Source organism: Panthera leo, chromosome C1 (genome assembly GCF_018350215.1).
Source record: "Panthera leo isolate Ple1 chromosome C1, P.leo_Ple1_pat1.1, whole genome shotgun sequence".
Classification (NCBI taxonomy): Eukaryota; Metazoa; Chordata; class Mammalia; order Carnivora; family Felidae; genus Panthera; species Panthera leo.
In genome coordinates this window covers 117,609,070-117,629,382 of record NC_056686.1, presented here as the reverse complement: position 1 = coordinate 117,629,382, position 20,313 = coordinate 117,609,070, and the positions used below count along the sequence as shown (strand labels likewise).

The window sequence follows — 20,313 nt, the reverse complement described above, 5'->3', positions numbered from 1 at the left end:
CTGCCTTTGAAATGTAGATTGAAAAAATCAGAGAGTAGAACAAGTTATTTATAGCAATCTGTAAAACACAAATAAGTCTTAGAGTACTCATTGTTGTGGGTCTTTTAGGTGCCTTGCACAGTGTTGGTGCTAAGGGGTACTTAGCAAAACATCAGTTATCTCATGGAGTTCACAGGATGGTGGGGAAGAAAGAAATGGGTCATGCGTTGACAAAAATGTGAAGATAAGAAGGGGAAAGTGCAGAATGATATGGGACTATATGACCAAACGTCTAATCCAGCCTGGGAGCAAAGGTTAGGGAAGGTTTATTATAAGAAGTAATTTACCGAAAAAAAAGTTTTTTTTTTCGGTAAATTACCGAAGCCAGAAGAATGAATAAGAATTAACCAAGAGAGTGGTTTTCACTGTAGACCATCGCCATGAGTAAAGACCTGAAATCAAGAGAACATGACATGCTTAAGAAAATAAGAACATTTTATGTGTCCAGGAGATTATATGAGTAAGGGAAAAGGGAACTGTAGAAAATTAAAGAATGACTGAGAACTTCAAGATAGAGAAAAAAAGATTCGAGGTAAGGGAGCAGGGACATAGTTTGTGTTTTAAAATAATATGGTAAATGGATTTTTTTTTTTAGGGGTGTGTGTATGTGTTCAGTTGTGTCAGTTTTAACATAGGTATAGATTTATGTAACTACTACCACAATCAGAATAAAGATAATCCATTATCCCATAAACTCTTGCTCATGCTGCTCCTTTGTAATCTAATCTTACACTTCCCCCTAATCCCTGGCAACTGGTTCTATTTTCTGACTCTAAATTTTTGTCTTTTCCAAAATGTCTTACAAATGGAATCCTATGTTATGTAACCTTCTGAGACTGGCTTTTTACAGTAATGCATTTGAGATTTATCCAAGTTATTGTGTATTTCAATAGTTCATTCCTTTTTTGTTGTTGTTTGTTTATTCACCCATGGAAGAACATCTGGATTGTTTGTGGTTGTTTTTTGTTTTTTGGTTTTTTTTTTTATCAATAGACCACTGCAGAAAAATCATTTACAGTTTTTTTGTGTGGATTTAAGTTCTCATTTCTGTAGGGTAAAAACCCCAGAGTGGGATGGCTGGGTCATATGGTAAGTGTGTATTTAGCTTTACATGAAACTGCCAAACTGTTTTCCAAAGTGACTGAACAACTTTGTATCCTTACTCGCAATATTGTGCAAGTTCCAGTTCACATCCTTTTTTGGCATTGTCCGTTTTGTTTTGTTTTGTTTTGTTTTGTTTCTTTTCAAGCTTTTCTAATAGATGTGTTTCATCTCAGCATGTATTTACTTTGTATCTCTCTGTTGACTAATGATGTTGAGCATCATATCTTCTTTGATGAATAAGCTGTTCAAATATTTTGCCCATTATTTGTTTCTTTTCTTACCCCCCCTTTTTTTTAAAGAACTCTCTATATATTCTAGATACACTTTTTTGATGGGTATGTGATTTGCAGATTTTTTTCCCCATTCTTTGGAGCAAAAGAAAGTGATAATTTATAATATTCCTTACTTGATCACTGATAGAACAGATAGCTAAAATCTTTATCTTGCTGATTTTTAGACTAACAATGCAATCAGCAAACTTGACTTAATTGATTTATGTAGAATATCGCATCCAGCAACTCCACATATGTATGATTTTCAAACACACAATATAATTTTTGAAAACAAAAGGAAACTTTAAAAATCTTCTGAACATTTGGAAATCAAGAAATACACTTCTAAATAAACAGTGGATGCAAATGCAGTCATTATTTCCACCCAGCACTCTGCTTTATTCTCAGATTCTTACCTACAAAGAATAAGGATTAGTTACCCCCAAATTTTTGGTTAGGATCAGTTAATGAAATAATGATATGAAAGTAATCTTGAAAATACAATTTGAACATATGATATTAATTCCAAGGAACATTTTGGGAGCTAAATTTACATTTTTGTGAAGAATTTCTGACCTCTTAAAATGTTATAAAAGCACTATCTCAGGAGTAATTGCTAGTGTAATTAAACTGTCTTAATTTGTTAAATGAATGGTTTGAGGGCTCACCAAACATCTATTATCTTTTCTAATGAAAACCAGTGTTTATTAAACTGTGAGAATAGAATAAAAGAACATAATAGAGTTATAAGACACCTATGCCATGGGTCCTCCAGTTCAATCTCTGTTTTATAAGGATGTCAGTGTAATGTGAACTCTGTATTGCATAACCTTGTTACCTAAATGTAAAAGTAATCACAGAAAGTTTGGCTTTAGGATTTCAGTTAAGTAGAGGATGCTCTAAATTAACCCTAAAACAGTTCAAGTTTTAGGCTTGTTGTCAGTATCTTATTTCCATAGGTATTTGTAATAATAATGAAGATAATTCTAATGAAAAATAACTTTTGCCCTTCAGCGTTCCAAAGGAAAGGAAAGCTTAATGATGCTATTTTGATTATTCATTCATTCAATGAATATTTATTGAGCACCTTCTATGTTCCAAGTCCTGTTTATAGACACTGTGGATACAGCACTGAGTAAAGCAGGTAAAAAAAACCCAACCCTCATGATGCTTGCATTCTGGTGGGCAAGACAGACTATAAACAAATAATTGAGTATATCAGAATACATAGTAGGTATTCCATGGAAGTAAAGTTTACAGTAATAGGCAAATAGAATAGCAATCACCTGTGGAAGGGTTTTATTAGCTGGGAGGCTCATGAGGGAGCCTTCTTGGATTTTGAAAATATGTATCTTTGTGTTGATTACACAGACATATATATATGTATGTGTAGGTATATATGTAAAATTTTGAGTTGCGCATGTAAGATTTGTACATTTTATTTATTTTTTAAATGTTAACGTTTTTATTTTAGAGAGAGAGAGCGTGAGCAGGGAGAGGGGCAGAGGGAGTGAGAGAGAGAATCCTAATCAGTTTCCATGCTCAGCTCAGACCCCAACAAAGGGCTCTATTGCATGACCCTGGGATCATGACCTGAATGGAAATCAAGAGCCAGATTCTCAACCAACTGTGCCACCCACATGCCCCTATACATTTTAATATATGTACATTATACTTAATTTTTCTTTAACTAAATACATAACATATCAGATAGTAATAGATGCTGTGGTGGAAAATTACTTGAGAAAGGGGAGTGAGACCAACAAAGTGTGGTATCAGGGAAGGCCTCACTGAGACTATCAACAGATTTGAAGGTGTTATGCAGATGCATATCTAGGGGAGAGGAGACATCAATGAAAACCATGAAATAGGTTGCTTGGAAGTTCAGGGAACAGCAGAGAGACCATTATGGCTGGTGCAGTATAAGGTAGGAAAGAAGAGTATTGATTAGTTTAAGGTGGACTAAGGTTTTATAAGACATTTTATTTTATTTTTTTAATTTTTTTTTTTTTTTAATTTTTTTTTTTTAACGTTTATTTATCCTTGAGGCAGAGAGAGACAGAGCATGAACGGGGGTAGGGCAGAGAGAGAGGGAGACACAGAATCGGAAGCAGGCTCCAGACTCGGAGCCATCAGTCCAGAGCCTGACGCGGGGCTCGAACTCACGGACCGTGAGATCGTGACCTGAGCTGAAGTCGGACGCTCAACTGACTGAGCCACCCAGGCGCCCCTATATGACATTTTAAACACTACAACTTTTAATTCTAAGCAAGTCCAGTAGACAGTTTGAGGAGATAAAAGTCTTGGTGTGATTTACATTTTGAAAAGATAACAATGGCTGCCATTTGAGAGTATTCTATAAGGCACTAAGAGACCAGCTAGACTCTTACCATGATCAAGGTGAGAAATAATGGTGGTTGTAGCAGTTGGGTGGTGAAAAGTAATCAGATTCTGTATATATTTTGAATATGGAAGTGACAGCATTTACTGATGTATTGGCTATAGGATGTGAGAGAAAAAGGATTCAGGAGTGATTCCAAAGTTTTTGGTCTGAACAGCTAGACAGATGATGTAACTATTCAGGAAGATGGGAAAGACCAGGGAGAAGCAGGTTGGAAGGGTGGGTCAAGAATTAGTCTCACAACAGTCAAATTTTAGAAGACTTTTTACACATCCACACGAAGGAGGGTAGGCAATTCAGTGTATAGGACTGAGTTCAGAAGAGAGGTCTGGACTAAAGACAGACATTGGGAATTGTCAGCTCATAGTTAATATTCAAAGCCATGAAATGAGAGCACTCGGAGAAATCTAGTAAATACTGAAGAGAAAGGTCCTCAGAGCTGGAACACTTCAGAGATTAGAGAGATGAGGAAGAACCAGGAGGAAGCAACCGTATAGATAGAAAGCCTGTCTTTCAGACACGTGTGTGTCTTTGAAGAGAAGCAAATTAGGAGTGTTCAACTATGTCAGATGAGAACTGGATTAGACATGTGGAAGTCATCAGTGACCTTGTAAGAACAGTTTGGGGGTACTTTGATGGCCTAGGCTGATTACAGAGTATACAAGAAGGAATACGAGGACAGTAATTTTGAGAGGTTTTTGCCATACAGGACACAAGTAATAATAATAGCACCTAAATAGCATTTACTAAGTGTCCAACACCTTCTTAAGACTTTATGTATATTAATCTCAGTTAATCCTTACAGTATCCCAGTGAGGTAGGAGTGTTGTCATTTCTTCACAGATGAGGAAAGTGAGACACAGAGATACTAAGTAATTTAGCCATACGATGTCTATTTCTATATTGAAGAACCAATTTATAGCTTCTTCTAAAACACTGTTTTTAACTTACATGCATTTGAAAACTTTCTGACAGATTGGTTAGAATAATCAAATAATTTAAAAATGTAATCTCTTGAAACAGAGAAAAGAGTTTCTTCCGTCAGAGTGGAGCAGTATATATGACTTCATCTGTGTCCCCCTAGAGTATTCAGATCACCCAGTGACTTTCCATAATTCTGCTGTGTGCTTTCACTCATCACATCTTGTCTAGACATAGCTTGTGTGTGTGTGTGTGTGTGTGTGTGTGTGTGTGTGTGTGTGTGTGATGTATCAGACATCTTTATGAAAGGATCAGTAGATAACTACCTGTGTTCATTTTCACTGAATAATTTGAGTTTGCCTACACTGTTAAGCCTACGTAAGGCACACAAACTTTTGTTTTTGAATTAGTGAATGTATATTATGCCTAACCACATTAAAAACATATAAACATAAACATTTTAATCATATATGGGGAAAACATAAAGCTAAAGGTTAAAAGAGAACATAATTTCAACATACATTACAGAAATTTTTAATATCCATATTTTATTTTATTCATAATATTCTTATTTTGTATTCATATTTCATATTCTAAGGATTAATTTTTTATGGACATGTAATTAGAAATATAGGAAAAAGATGAGCATTTAACAGGAGAAATACAAATGATTGATATTATGAAAAATTGCTTGCTTTTTCTAATCCTCTAAAATAGAATCCTGAGGGGCGCCTGGCTGGCTCAGTAGAACATGTGGCTCTTGGTATTGAGGTCATGAGTTTGAACCCCACATTTGCTGTAGAGGTTACTAATAAAAATGATAAATAAACTTTAAAAAAATCTAAAAAAATAAAATATAACCATGAAAATAACAAGGAGAAACCAATTTCATAAGATTTGCAAAAATTCAAAGGATTAAAAATATCCATTATTGGTAAGAGTATGCAAAGTGGACATTTTGAAACATTGTTGAAGTATAACTTGATATAACCCTTTTGGAGTGCAGATATTCATATAATCTTCAATCATTTCCATTTCTCAGATTCTATCCTGTAGAATATTTATATAAGTGTTTTAAATAGTGTGTTCACGAATTTTTATTACAGCACTGTTTGTAATAAAAAATTAGAAACACTAAATAAATGAACAGAAATGGTTAAGAAATTGTGATAAATCCATGCTTTGGAATACTATGCAGCAGTAAATAATTTACAGAATAAGATATCATATTTTTTGTTGATTAAAGAAATTGTGTAGTTATATAAAATATGTATTTATATTTTTTATAAACATAAAATATTAGTAGTGGCTATCCCTGGGGAATGAGGCAGAGAAGGTGAGGGATGCTGTTTGACTTCCTGGTATTTCTATATTTGTTTGAAATATTTTAATAATTACAAATAATTAAAATTATTTTCATAGCTACCCTACACCACTTAAAATTAATGTTTCCCCCACCCATAATATAAAATTTTAGTGGGATTGAATTACTTTACTCTTAACCTGTGACAATAGACAGGCTAGAACATTAGGTAGTCTTAGCTGTGCAGTTTGTGTTTAGAACAGTATTCTCCAAAGGAAAGGAGGGAAGACCACTACAGGTCATGGAATAACGATAGGTTGAGGTATGGGTCAAAAATATTAGAATATTCATATTCATCCTAAATCTCAACCATTTACATTGTTATTTTTTAGCCTATTACAAAACAGATACACAACTGTGTACTGTATTTCAGGGAACATCGGCAGCTGCCCCCCAAGTCAAGAAGTAGATGTTAGCCATCCATTCCAGAAACCTTCTTTGTGCCCTGTCACGATAATAGCCCCTTCCTACTTTGTATTTTTTTATGGTTTTATCACCCAAGTGTGCCTTCATAGATACTACAACTTGGCCTTGCTGTTTGTTTATTTTAACTAGATCACTTTAAATCTCTGTTAATCTCTGTTAAAATTTTCATGTTAAAGAACTGGGCCATTTCACCTTTAATTTGTCATGGTCTGGACTGTACTGATCATATATTAGTGGTGTAACTCAACGTGTTCTGCTTTCTGTGTATTACTTGCAGATTGGCAGCTTGATTAAGGGGCATGTTCAGAGTAAGGATTGATCCCTTTTTTGTGTGATTTTATCAGGAGGCACATAATGTCTGGTTTTCACTTCTGTTTTTAATGTTAGTAGCCATTGATGTTCAGTGCCTGGATCCGTTAATTCACTGGAGGCTGCACTTAATTCTTAAGTCTTATCTTAAGTCTTTTGTTTTTATTTATTTACTGGGATAATTTTTTTTTTAATGTTTATTTTTTGAGAGAGAAAGAGCATGAGCAAGGGAGAGAGAGAAGGAGACACAGAATCTGAAGCAGGCTCCAGGCTCAGGGCTGTCAGCACAGACGCTGACGGAGGACTCGAACTCATGAGCCATGAGATCATGACCTGAGCCAAAGTTGGATGCTTAACCGACTAAGCCACCCATTATGTGTAATTACATAAATTACACATGTGGCTTGTACTGTATTACTGTTGGACAGCTCTGGTCTTGCAGCTATCTACAGAAGAACTCCCTGAAATGCAAGAAATGTTCTAGACCTGTGCTGTCACTCAAAAAGTGGTTAGTGTGATTGAGGAAGTGAAGTTTTAATTTTATGTCAGTTTAATGAATTTCCATTTAAATAGTTGCATGCATTTAGTGACTACTCTTTTGGACATGCATGTCAGGTGGGCTGGGATCTGGTTAGAAGGGGGTCTGGAGTTCTGTCCCTGGGTGAGAAACTTGTTCATGTGGGCTAATGAATTTTCACAGAGAAGATGGACTCAAGGGGTGCCTGGGTGGCTTAGGCAGTTAAGCATCAGACTTAACCTCAGGTCATGATCTCCTGGTTCCTGGGTTCAAGCCCCGAGTTGGACTCTCAGCTGACAGCTCAGAGCCTGGAGCCTGCTTTGGATTCTGTGTCTTCCTCTCTCTGCCCCTCCCCCACTCACGCTCTGTCTCAAAAATGAATAAACGTTAAAAAAATTTTTAATTAAAAATGCACAAAATCTTAAAAAAAAAATATGAGCTTGATCTAGACTTTGGTTTGATTCATTAGAGAAACACGAAGAAGGTGTGAGAACCGCCTTAAAGAAATATGTAATTATGGGTGCACAAAACATCACAGAACTGGCTTGATGAGAAACAGTTTTTTCTAGTTAGAAGGGAGGATAAAGTGGGATGGGATGGTTGTTTAAAGGCCTACAGTGCCAAGCTAAACAGTTAAGACCTCTTCCTACTGGTGATAGAGATCCATTCATTTAACATTTAACAAATGAGTACAGTTGACCCTTGTACAGTGCAGGGGTTAAGGGCACCAACCTTTATCCCCCCAGTACAGTCCAAAATCTTCATGTAATTTCTGATTCCCCCAAAACTTTACTAATCGACAACTGTTGACCCAAAGCCTTACTGATAACATAGTTGATTAACATGTATTTTTTATGTTATATGTATTATATACTACATTCTTACAGTAAAGTAAACTAGAGAAAAGAAAATGTTATTAAGAAAATCATCGGGAAGAAAAAATACATTTACAGGACTCTATTGATCAGTGTACATCGTCTATATACAAGATGAATGGTTTGTCAGTACCTACATCAATATTGTCTTCTATTATACAAAACACTGTAGATATTAAGTGTATTACTAACACTAGACATCAAAAACGAAAAGTTAATGTGAAAAAGAAATACATATTTATTTACAGGAGTAACGATTCATACATTGATAATGGAGAAGCAGCGGTATGAATGCTATGTACCAATGAATGAATCATTATAAAATATTTATGGCCTACAATATTGCACTCATAGTCCTGATACAATATCGGAAGCATTGTTATTTTTTTTAAAAACTACTTACCGATGATGGTAGGCTAGTTATACAGTTTCTCCAATTATGAGACAAAGAGGCATACTGCACAGTAATGTAATTCTTTGAAAGCAGAATTATAAAACACTAAGCAAACTAACACATTATTAATTTTATATTAAATATCACAGACCTCATTCCTGTATAAGGATAGGCTGTCCACTTCCATATGAGTCTTGCACATGATGTTCTCCAGGCGAATACTTAGACATTGCTGATGATAATGGCACAAAAATGTTTCATACAGTTTTTCCCATATGGTCAGATTTCTGCACAAAGATACCCACATGCATTCACAACAGATAAGTTTATAAGCCGAATAGCATGATGATTATTTGCAGTTCATAGAGTGGTAGATTGTCATAAGGTCTTCATCCTCGTCTTCACAGTGAGTCGGCTGTGGAGGAAGAAGAAATGGGGTTGGTCTTACTATCTGAGAGGTGAGCAGAGGTGTAAGAAGCGGGGAAGGTGGAAGCGGGCAGGAGAGGTAGGCACACTCGGTGTAACTTTATGGAAATGCATTGTAATTTCTACCAGGCTTTTTCGCTCTTTAACTTCTCTAATAAAATTTCTGTATGGTTACCAGTTCCTCCACTGTCTGCTTTAGTTGCAGTGCTCCTATCATAGAAGGGCCCATGTTGCAAAAGAAAAGTCAAAAGCAGTCTTCAATAATTAACTCTTCTGCTGGGTTGTCCAGTGTCAGTTCATTGCTGCACTGCTTCTTCCCCTTCTTGCTTCACTGCTTCTTCCACTTCTTCCTCATCATCTAGCACTAATTTTGGGAGCACTCACCTCTATCAAGTCACCTTGTTAATCCTGTGGTGCGGTGCTCTTGAGTTTCTTGATAGGTCTGTATCATGAAACCTTTCACCCTCCGTCTTTAATCCGTCTCATGATTTTCTTGACTGGCTCTGTAGTAAGTCCTGTAAAGTTATCTGGACACAGTTTTCTCCCCCAGGAATTTATTGTTTCGAGCTTGATGGCTTTCATGGCCTTTTCTGTAATAACAATGAATAAATAAACGTTTAAAAAAAAAAAAAAGAAAACATGTTCAGGCAGATACCCTTTCCCCTCAGTGGTTTTCTGAATGGCACCTGGGAACGTGTCTCCTGACTCCTCAGCAGAGACTGCTTTTCCTGTTTTCTTGTCATTTTTAAAGCCAAACTTCTTTCTAAAATTATCAGACCATCCTTTTCTGGCATTAAATCCTGCAGGTTTAGATCCTACACCTTCTTTTTGCTTTACGTTGTCATATAATGACTTTGCTTTTTCTCACATCATATTAGAGTTTATAGATAGAGGCATACCTTTCTTATAGCGGTCCATTACCCACAAAAAAGCTACATTTTCAATATGAGATGAAAAGGCACATTTTGCACCAAGTACCAGGTTTTTGTGCATGCTAGTATAGTTGCAGCAATGGCTTCATGAATTTCCTTTTCCTTTTTTACAATGGTACTCATGCTGGATTCATTTATCTTGAAACAGCAGGCAGCCACAATTGCAGGCCTCAGTCTATTAAGCAATTCAACTTTTTTCTTATGATGTCATGATTTTCTTTGCTTCTTGGGAACACTTCCAGCATCACTAAGGAGCACTTTTTATGGGCCCCATGATGTTACTGGAAGTTTATGGTATTACACTAAACACGTTGAAAATAAGCAAGAGCTGTGAGAAATCACTTTTGCTGCTAGATGCAGTTTATTGGAGAGACCAAACCGCACATGCAGAGATGGTTAGTGTCACACCATATTTTAAGCCGATGCTTGGCAACACCTGAGCTGACAGCAACAGGAGGTGACTATGAAATTATTACAGTGATACAATATGTACTACAGGAAATGTTATGCAGTTATGATTTCATACAAATGTTTACATTTCTCTTGACTGTGAATGAGGCCTTGTATGGTCTGTAAGTGTGCAGAAGTTTTGATACATCCTAATTTTTTATAATATATTTGTGTGTATTGGGGCACCTGGGTAGCTCAGTTGGTTAAGTATCTGACTTGGTTTTGGCTCAAGTCATGATCTTGAGATTGAGCCTCACGTTGGGCTCTGCACTGACAGTGCAGAGCCTGCTTGGGATTCTCTCTCTCCGACCCCTTCCCCACATGTGTTTGTTCTCTCTCTCTCTCTCTTAAATAAATAAATAAACTTAAAATGCATATATATGTATATATATATATATATATATATATATATATAATTGTGTGTATTTTATGGTAATAAACAATAAAACAGAGTAGGATCTACATTTATTTTATGCAGTCATGACATACCTAACTTAAAAAAAATTTTTTTTTTTTATATTTCTAGGCCACAGGATTTGTCTGCAAGTTTTTTGAAATTGTTGCAAATCTATAAAATTTTACAAATCTATATTGAAAAAAAGTCTGCATATAAGTGTACCCACACAGTTCAAACCTGTGTTGTTCATGGGTTAACTCTACAAGACACTTTTCTACACACCTAACAACCCAATAGTGGAAAAAACAAAGGCCCTATGCTTTGCTACTTGGGTTCTACTGAAGAAGAGTAAAGAATAAATAGATTAAATAACATAATTTATAGCATAATATAGGTAGTAGTAAGTGGTAAAAAGAAACACAAAGATATTTTAAAATAAGGTGGTCTTCATGCATTTTCCTGTACACTGGAATTAGTAGCATTTGTGTCCATTAAGGACATAACACTTCTTTTTTTTTTTTATCTTGCTCACTTCTGGCATCACCTTGGGAATTGCCATTTCATATCTAGATAGCTATAATTTAAGAACTTGAGTTCCTAGAGAGCCTGAACATGTTTTGCTTTTTTGTTTTTAAACATGTTTTTCTGCCAACATAGCAGCTTGATTGATTTATCTATTTGTTGAGTTTGGTATATCTCTTTAATGTATTGGTTCTTCTCTAGTGCTTGGTGATCATTGGTTGTATACTTCCTTTTGCATTTGTGATTCTTAGTCCACTTGCTTGTCAGCGTTCTCTTTGTTATGGCCTGCTTTAGGTGATGGTGGAGGAGAGAAGGAAAATATTGCCGCGAAACACATGCCTGTAGTTTGCCTTTCTCAGTTTGAGGTTCTCCATCCATTCTGAGGATTGCTCTAATTTCTGTCCCCAGTATCCACACTTGGTATTTTAGATAAGCTGCACATACTTCCTTGTCCCATAATTCAGTCCAGACAGGGCAGGATTCTAGAGTTGATAGGAGCTAATTACCTTAGCTGTTCTCTACCTGATCATCCTGACAGTAATTTGAGGGCTCCCTTTATTTCCTTCATCTGCCATCTGTGAAACTGTATCTGTTGACTATACCTTCTTTCTGCCTCCATACAGAACTTTCTCTTCTGTGTTTAATTCAAGCTGTGGTCTTCTATAATTTTTTTCTCTCCTAAAATCTGATTTTATCCTCTTTATGTCTTTACAAATTTCTCAAAATGTCTGGTCTGTTGATTACGTTCAAGCGGATTGTTTTTATGTATCTTCTGTGGTATGAGAGTGGGAGCAGAAGGAGCAATAGGAACATATATTACGTCTGCCATCTTGGTCCAGACTTCTAATTGATATTTTTTTAAAAATGATTTAAGAACCCTAACAGTGTACAATAATGCTGGTTATTGCTAAATAAGTTGGTCATACAGTACTCAGTGTTGTGTTACTTTGGCCATTGGTATTTATTTTCCTGTCACAGAAGTTAGTAAGTTTTTTAATTTAATTAGAAGTTATTGAAACTACATTTTAAAGGATTTTTTTTCCTAGGGGCACAATTATAAAATCTTGATTGTAATTTCATTAATTAGTTCTGTCTTCTGAGTATATGAATGGTAGGGGGTAAAGCATTGTTGCTAAATGCTAAAAGCATTAGCTTGCCTATAGGATGTTTCAAGTCAACTAGCAACACTATTTCAAGGTTGATTCGCATCTGAGAAATTAATTCAACATTTTCTCAGTAGTACAGATTAGCTATTCAAGTTGGATGAGTTATCATGAAAACCCTTCCTTTCCTCAAAGCACAGTTCAAATTTTCTTCTCCATAGTCATTCAAATTCTCCAACAGTTGTTCCCTACTCTACTGCCATGATTTTTTTGTTGTATTACATTAGTTATAGGATTTATCATTATATTGGAAATCTTGTTTTTTTATAGGTTACACTTCACTAAACTCTGAATTCTTCCATATTTTCTTTAATTTTGCAATTCTGACACTGTATTTACACAGCAATTAGGTTAGAATAATTTAGAAATGAAAGAATAGATCCTACTTCATCGTTCTACAGGGTGAGAAGGCCTTTGATTCCCTGTCTCAAAGAGTCAATTCCAGTTATACACTGTGGGGAATCCTGAGATCATTTTTTACTGTAGATAATGAATTTTAATATTCTAACATTTAAGTTTGATTGAAGTATGTTCTTTATCTTCGTGAGGTAAAAATTACTATGTGGGTTTGTAAATATTATGCAATTATGTGCTGCCTTCAGATATGTTACATTGTGTTAAAAAAATCCTTATCCTATTTTTAAAATATATATTTAACAAGAAAAGTCCAATATTTTAGATTTGTCATTTTCTTTTTTTGAAGGATCAAAGTAACAATGAAATTATGATTGGAGTGATGTCAGGAGGAATTCTGATTTATAAGAACAGGGTACGAATGAATACCTTTCCATGGTAAGAACTTCCATCAATATTTTTGCTTTTACCATTATATTACTAAATATAATAATTCATATTAAAGAAAGTGGTTGTTGAAGTATATTAATGTTGTCATGCATCTTATCCCACTTGAAATCTACTAGAGACTACCAAAATAATTAAATTGTTTATTTGAAAACTTGCTTAATCCAGACAGGGCAATATTTATAAAGAATACTACTTCATGAATTTTTCTCTTGGAGAATCTCTTAAATTTGCCCTATGGTATAGTAGCTAATACTGTCATGTTTACTCTGTGTCTTGCACCATGCTGATTGCCTTATTATTTTTTCATTTTTTTGAGTGTTTCAAAAAAATTTTTTAATGTTTTATTTATTTATCTTTTTTTTTTGAGAGAGAGACAAACAAGAGCATGAGTGGGGGAGGGGCAGAGAGAGACACACACACAGGATCTGAAGCAGTCTCCAGGCTCTGGGCTGTCAGCACAGAGCCTGATGCAGGGCTCGAACTCGTGAATGGCAAGGTTATGACCTGAGCCCATGTCGGACGCTCAACCAACTGAGCCACCCAGACCCCCATTAGAAGTTTTATTTTTAAGTAATTTCTACACCCAGCGTGGGACTCAGACTCACAAACCCGAAATCAAGAGTTGCATGTTCTAATGGCTGATCCAGCCAGGCACCCACTCCATGATTGCTTCACATTACAGTATTTCCTGTAAGTGCATTAAGTGAGGTCCCATTTTATCGGTTGGAGCATGGGTGTGGTTGCTGCATCTATGATCTGCTATTACGTGGTTTAAATTGGTGCTAGGAAAGTATGGTGGCTCCATGGGGTTTAAAACTCCTGTTTCTTCAGTTTTACTGCTCTGCTGTCCTTAGCATGTTGTCCTCATTGTCCAGGATGACTCACCCTCTGTGTCCCAGAACGAGGAAAAAGAAGAAGTAGGATCTGCCTCTTTCCTTTAAGGGGATAAGTTGAAAATCATAAAAATCACTTTGACCATATCTCTTATGCATTATATGAGCAGCTGCAGTTTTTTAAAATAAATGTAATGATTTTCTTTAGCAGCAGAAACAAATACATAAATACATTGTATTACTCTGTTTCTCTTTACATCTCCTTTTAAAAGATTTGGTCCTGATTTTTAACTATCTGTGATTTTTGTTTAATAGGTTTTTGTAACTAGTCACTTTAATAGAAATATGATAAGTAACAGAAGCAGTTATTTTAGAAAATTGCCACAACTTTGTTTAAATAATAACAATAAACTTCCTAGATGGGTCACAAAACCATACGAAGCATAAAATATAAAAATTGATGAACATCATGAAAATTAAAGACTTTTGCTCTTCAAAAGAGACTCTAAAGAGGATGAAAGAGAAAGACACAGTCTTTTGTAAAATACATATTTGATAAAGGGCCTATCAAGAATATATAAAGAACTTTAATAACTCAGTAGTAAGAAGACAATCTGATTAAAAAGAAGAGGCAAAATATTTGATTACACGCTTCCACCAAAGGAGATACACAGATGGTACATGAGCACTTGACAAGATGTTCAGTCATCAGTGAAATGCAGATTAAACCACAGTGAACTACTGCTCACACACAGAATAGCTCCACTTAAAAAAAAAAAGTGACAATACCAAATGAGGGCAAGAAGCAAAACTCCTTAAATCTCATACGTTCCTGGTGAGAGTGCAAACTAGTACACCAGCTTTGGACACAGTTTGGCAGTTTCTTTAAAGTTAAACATAGGTTTACCATATAATCCAGCATTTCTGTTCCTGGAAATTTACCCAAGAGAAATGAAAACCTAAGTTCATATGAAGAGGTTTACACTGATGTTCCTAGCTACATTATTTATAACACCACAAAACAGAACTGCAGATGTCCATCAGTTGGTGACAGAGGATTTATTTCCACAATCAATACTGTTCAGCAATAAAAAGAAATGAGCTATTGATAACACTAAACCATATGGATGCCTTGGCCTCACAACTTTATGCCAAGTATAAGAAGCCAAACACAAACATATTCTTTGTTTCTATTTATATGAAATTCTAGAGAATTCTATATAATTCTACAAATTATAGAGACAGTAGACCAGTGGTTGCCAGGAACTGAAAATAGAAGGAAGCAGTTGACTGCAGAGGGACACAAGGGAATGTTTTGAGGCGATGGAAATGTTATGTGATGATTTTGGTGGGTGGTAGTTACATAACTGACTACATTTGTCAGAACTCTCTGAATTGTTCATTGAAGTTGGTATATTTCATTATATATGTCAATTACACTTCTACAAAGTCCATTAAAGAAAATTAAGCATCATTTAGTGTTTCATATCAAATCTTTTATATGTTTGCTATATATCATTCACTATAATTCAAACCATGATATGTTCAGAGGAGGATATAAAGACATGGCACCTGCCTATTAGTGGACACACAAGAATGAATTATACAATTAATAACAATAAGAAAATATGTAATTAAAAGCTTCACTGTCAGTTTTCATAACAGTGAAATGGTAAATGTGCATCTTTTTTTTTTAATACGAAATTTATTGTTAAATTGGTTTCCATACAAGTATCGCCCAGTGCTCATCCCAACAGGTGCCCTCCTCAACACCCATCACCCCCCCTCCCCTCCCTCCCACCCCCCCCATCAACCCTGTTTGTTCTCAGTTTTTAAGAGGCTCTTATGTTTTGGCTCCCTCCCTCTCTAACCTCTCTTCTTTTGAAATGTGCATCTTTGATTGTAATACATTTCTGATTTTACTAAAGACAATTTTAAAAATATTTTACTTTGTATTTTTATATTTTACATTTTTATATAAATTTTATATTTTATATAAATGTCAAAATTTGAAAAATTCTTTTCAGATAATATGGGATAAAATAATACAGTGATAATCTAAATTTTTCTGTAGTTTCAAAACCCTATATTGTATATACCTTTTTTATTATAAGGATTCTAGAAGAGTTTTTGACAAATTGTTTTGGACACACAAAGGATACGGTTGCTCTAGGGAAATTTTTAATGGCTCCACGATACGTGGGATGGATTTTAAAGGATGAATAGACATTTCCTCAGTGAAGCAGGAAGTGTGGAAGAGGTAGGTGTGAATTTAAGGAATTCAGGTAGAGGTAGCAAACAGTGGCAGAGGCCGAATAGTAAGGGTTGAGGAAATGAAGAGCTGTTTGGTTTGGTTTCTCTTTCAGTTGTCTTCATTGAAGACAGAAATAAGGGAACAAAAATTTAGGAAGATATTGCTTACAAGAGAAATTAGATTCCAATTGTGAAGGATCCTACATATTCTGCTAAGGAGTTGGCATATTATTTTATTGGTAAATATGTTTAGAAACAGTTTAATATTGAGAAATATAACTCACATTTCCAAGTCTTTTTTTCTTTTTTTAATTTTTAATCTTTATTTATTTTTGAGAGAGAGAGGGACAGAGCATGAACAGGGGAGGGGCAGAGAGAGAGGGAGACAAGAATCTGAAGCAGGCACCAGGCTCTGAGCTGTCAGCATAGACAACTCATGAACTCAGAAACCATGAGACTGTGACCTGAGCCAAAGTCGGACACTTAACCAACTGAGCCACCCAGGTGCCCCTTTTCTTTCTTTATGTTTTTTTAATGTTTATGTATTCTGAGGTGGGGAGGGGCAGAGAGAGAGGGAGACAAGAATCTGAAGCAGGCACCAGGCTCTGAGCTGTCAGCATAGACGACTCATGAACTCAGAAACCATGAGACTGTGACCTGAGCCAAAGTCGGACACTTAACCGACTGAGCCACCCAGGTGCCCCTTTTCTTTCTTTATGTTTTTTTAATGTTTATGTATTCTGAGGTGGGGAGGGGCAGAGAGAGAGGGAGAGAGAATCCCAAGCAGGCTCTGTGTTCTGTCAGCACAGAGCCTGACACAAGGCTCTAATCTACAAACCATGAGATCATTACCAGAGATGAAATCAAGAGTCAGATGCTTAACCAATGGAGCCACCCAGGCACCCCACATTTCGAAGTCTTTATCAAAGTACAAGTTAGGTCATGCACACACAAAAAGATGTGAATGTTTAAGATATTGATTGCAAAGTATATACTGTTCATTTTAAATTTTATTTTCAAGAATTAAACTGAATAGGGGCGCCTGGGTGGCTCAGTCGGTTGAGCGTCCAACTTCGGCTCAGGTCATGATCTCACAGTCTGTGAGTTCGAGCCCCGTGTCGGGCTCTGTGCTGACAGCTTGGAGCGTGGAGCCTGCTTCAGATTCTGTGTCTCCCCTCTCTGTGCCCCTCCCCTGCTCATGCTCTGTCTCTCTCTGTCTCAAAAATTAAAAAAACATTCAAAAAATTTAAAAAAAAAAGAATTAAACTGAATAGATGGGATTTAAAGTTGTTAAAGCTACTATATCTGAATCATCATGGAACGTAAGTATTTCTTTTGATCCTCAGTATTCATGGCAGTACATACTACCACTGGGAGGACTAATTTAAAGCTATTTGACTAATTGTTGGAGACTGAGCAAAAACTGGCTTGAGAGATGAAAACTCCTGAACCCCAGCCTTACAAAGATGCCCACACTGTCATGAATTTTACTATCACTAGACATTCCACCGGGTTCCCAGCCTGAAGAGTGGAGAAAAATCCACTCCTGTTTGGAGGGCATGGTGGGGTGAGCAGAGAAGTAAACATTTTGAAACATGCTCAGAGCTTTCTTTTCTCCTTAACAAAGGTCTGCCCTCAAGGAAATCTATCTTAGCAGTACTTAACCAACATGGATTTTACCAAAGCATAACCAAAGTGGGGGAAGGAAATACCTTTTTTTAGCCCCCACTATACCTCTTGTCTCACTTAAGGAGAGGGTGAGCTGGAAAGCACTGGAGGTCAGGGCCAAGTAGCACAGACCACCAAACCACGGAGACCTAATCATGGGTTTAAGAACAATTCCTCCCCAACCCTCACTTTACTACCACATCAAAGGGCTCCTGTATAATAACAGGGGATTACAATTTAAATAACTGCCAGACTCAGACTATTTAAGAAGGAGTCTCTAGGGAAACTGAAAGCCAACAGGGGAGACAAAAGCAAGGTAACTAGGGGAAATAGCCTCACACACTTACCTCACAAAATGTTCCTTTAAAGAAACCATAATTTGATTGGTTTAGCTTCTGAAGGATTCATGCCTCCGGGCATTAGAGCAATGTGTTGGTAATTAGGGGAGTTTTACAGCTGGGTGTGCTTATTGAAAGAATGGGATGACTGGTACCACTGTCCTCTGAGGATTACTGTACACATACGAGGAGGCTATGTGCCTTCCTGAAGAGTAGCAGCAGAAGCTTAGCACTGGGAGTTGGGGGATATGGGTGGATTTCATGAAAATAATGCAACAAATAACAATAGCAATCCGGGGTCAGGGTTGCGTATATCTTTTTGAATTAGTATTTCCTTTCTATTTGGGTAAATACCCAATTGTGGAATTATTGGGTCATATGGTATTTCTATTTTTAAATTTTTCAGGAACTTCCCTACTGTTTTCCACAGTGGCTGCACCAGCTTGCATTCCCACCAGCAGTGCACAAGGCCTCCCTTTTCTCCACATTCTCACCAACATTTATTTCTTGTCTTTTTGGTTTTGGCCATTCTAACAGGTGGAAAGGGATATTGTGGTTTTGATTTGCATTTCCCTGAGGATTAGTGATGTTGAGCATCTTTTCATGTGTCTGTAGGCCATTTCAGTAGGTCTACTTTAGAAAAATGTCTATTCAGGTCCTCTTTTTTTAATAAGTTTGTTAATTAAATTTCTTTAACAAATACAGGCCTATTCAGATTGTGTATTTCTTCTTTTGTGAGTTTTGACGGATCGTGTCTTTCAAAGAATTGGCTCATTTTATTGAGATTATCAAATTTACGGGCATAGACTTCTTCATAGTATTCTTTTACTATTTTTTTTTTAAGTTGTTGCTGTAATTCAAAAACCTTTATTTCATATTAATATAAATAAAACTTGATTTTCAGTCACTGTTTACTATGCTTTTAATTGTAGTGATGTCTGCTCTTATTTCTAATATTAGTAATTTGTGTACTTTCTCTTTTTCTCTTAGTCTGGCTCAATAAGTAGAGGCTTATTGATTTTATTAAATTTTCAAAGAACTAGCTTTTGGTTTCATTGATATTCTCTGTTGGTCTGCTGTTTTCTTTTTCACTGATTTCTGCTCTACTGTTTTTCTTACTTTAGATTTAAATTGCTCTTCTTTTTGTAAAGTAGAAACTTAGATTATTGATTTTTGGTCTTCTCATATATGCATTCAGTGTCATAAAATTCCTTCTAAGTACTGCTTTTGCTGTGTGTCATGTATTTGGATGGGTTGTGTTTTCATTTTCATTTAGGTTAAATAATTTTTCATTTCTCTTGATTTCTTGTTTGATTCATGTTTTATTTATAGGTGTGTTATTTACTCTCCAGGCATTTTAGGATTTTCCAGTAGTTCTTTTTTCTACTGGATGTTCCAGTAGAAATCAGTAATTACTGATTTCTAGATTAATTCATTGTGCTTTGAGAGTAGATATTACATGATTTCTATCCTTTGAAATTTGTGAAGGTGTGTTTTATGGCTGAGAATATGGTCTATTTTAGTGAATGTTCCAAATGAGCTTGAAAAGAATATTTTTTCATGTTATAAGAAGTAATCTGTAAAGGTCAATTATATCCATTAAATTGATGATATTGTTGAGTTCAGTTATGTCTTTAATGATCTTCTATGTGCTGAATTTTTCCATTTCAGATAGAGGAGTGTTGAAGTCTCCAACTATGTTAGTTATTCATGTGTATTTCTTTGTAATTCTATCAATTTTTGCCTCTTGTAGTTTAATGCTCTGTTTTAAGGTGCATACACATTAAGGTTTCATAATGTCTTCTTGGAGAATTTACCCCTTTATCATTGTGGAATGCCCTTTATCCCTGATAACTTTATTTGCTTTAATGTCTGTTCTTTTTGAAATTATTAGAACTACTCTTTT

The 20,313-nt window shown here is 35.7% G+C and overlaps 1 protein-coding gene across 6 annotated transcripts in view; it reads left to right on the top strand.

The window, feature by feature from the left end:
* PTPN4 (protein tyrosine phosphatase non-receptor type 4) overlaps positions 1-20,313 on the top strand; it is a 229,257-nt gene that overhangs the window by 128,598 nt on the left and 80,346 nt on the right. For all 6 annotated transcript variants that reach the window (XM_042954198.1, XM_042954195.1, XM_042954196.1 and 3 more), the window contains one exon: positions 13,215-13,303. In XM_042954198.1, the coding sequence (XP_042810132.1) occupies positions 13,215-13,303 (89 nt within the window). The remainder of the gene's footprint in view (positions 1-13,214; positions 13,304-20,313) is intronic.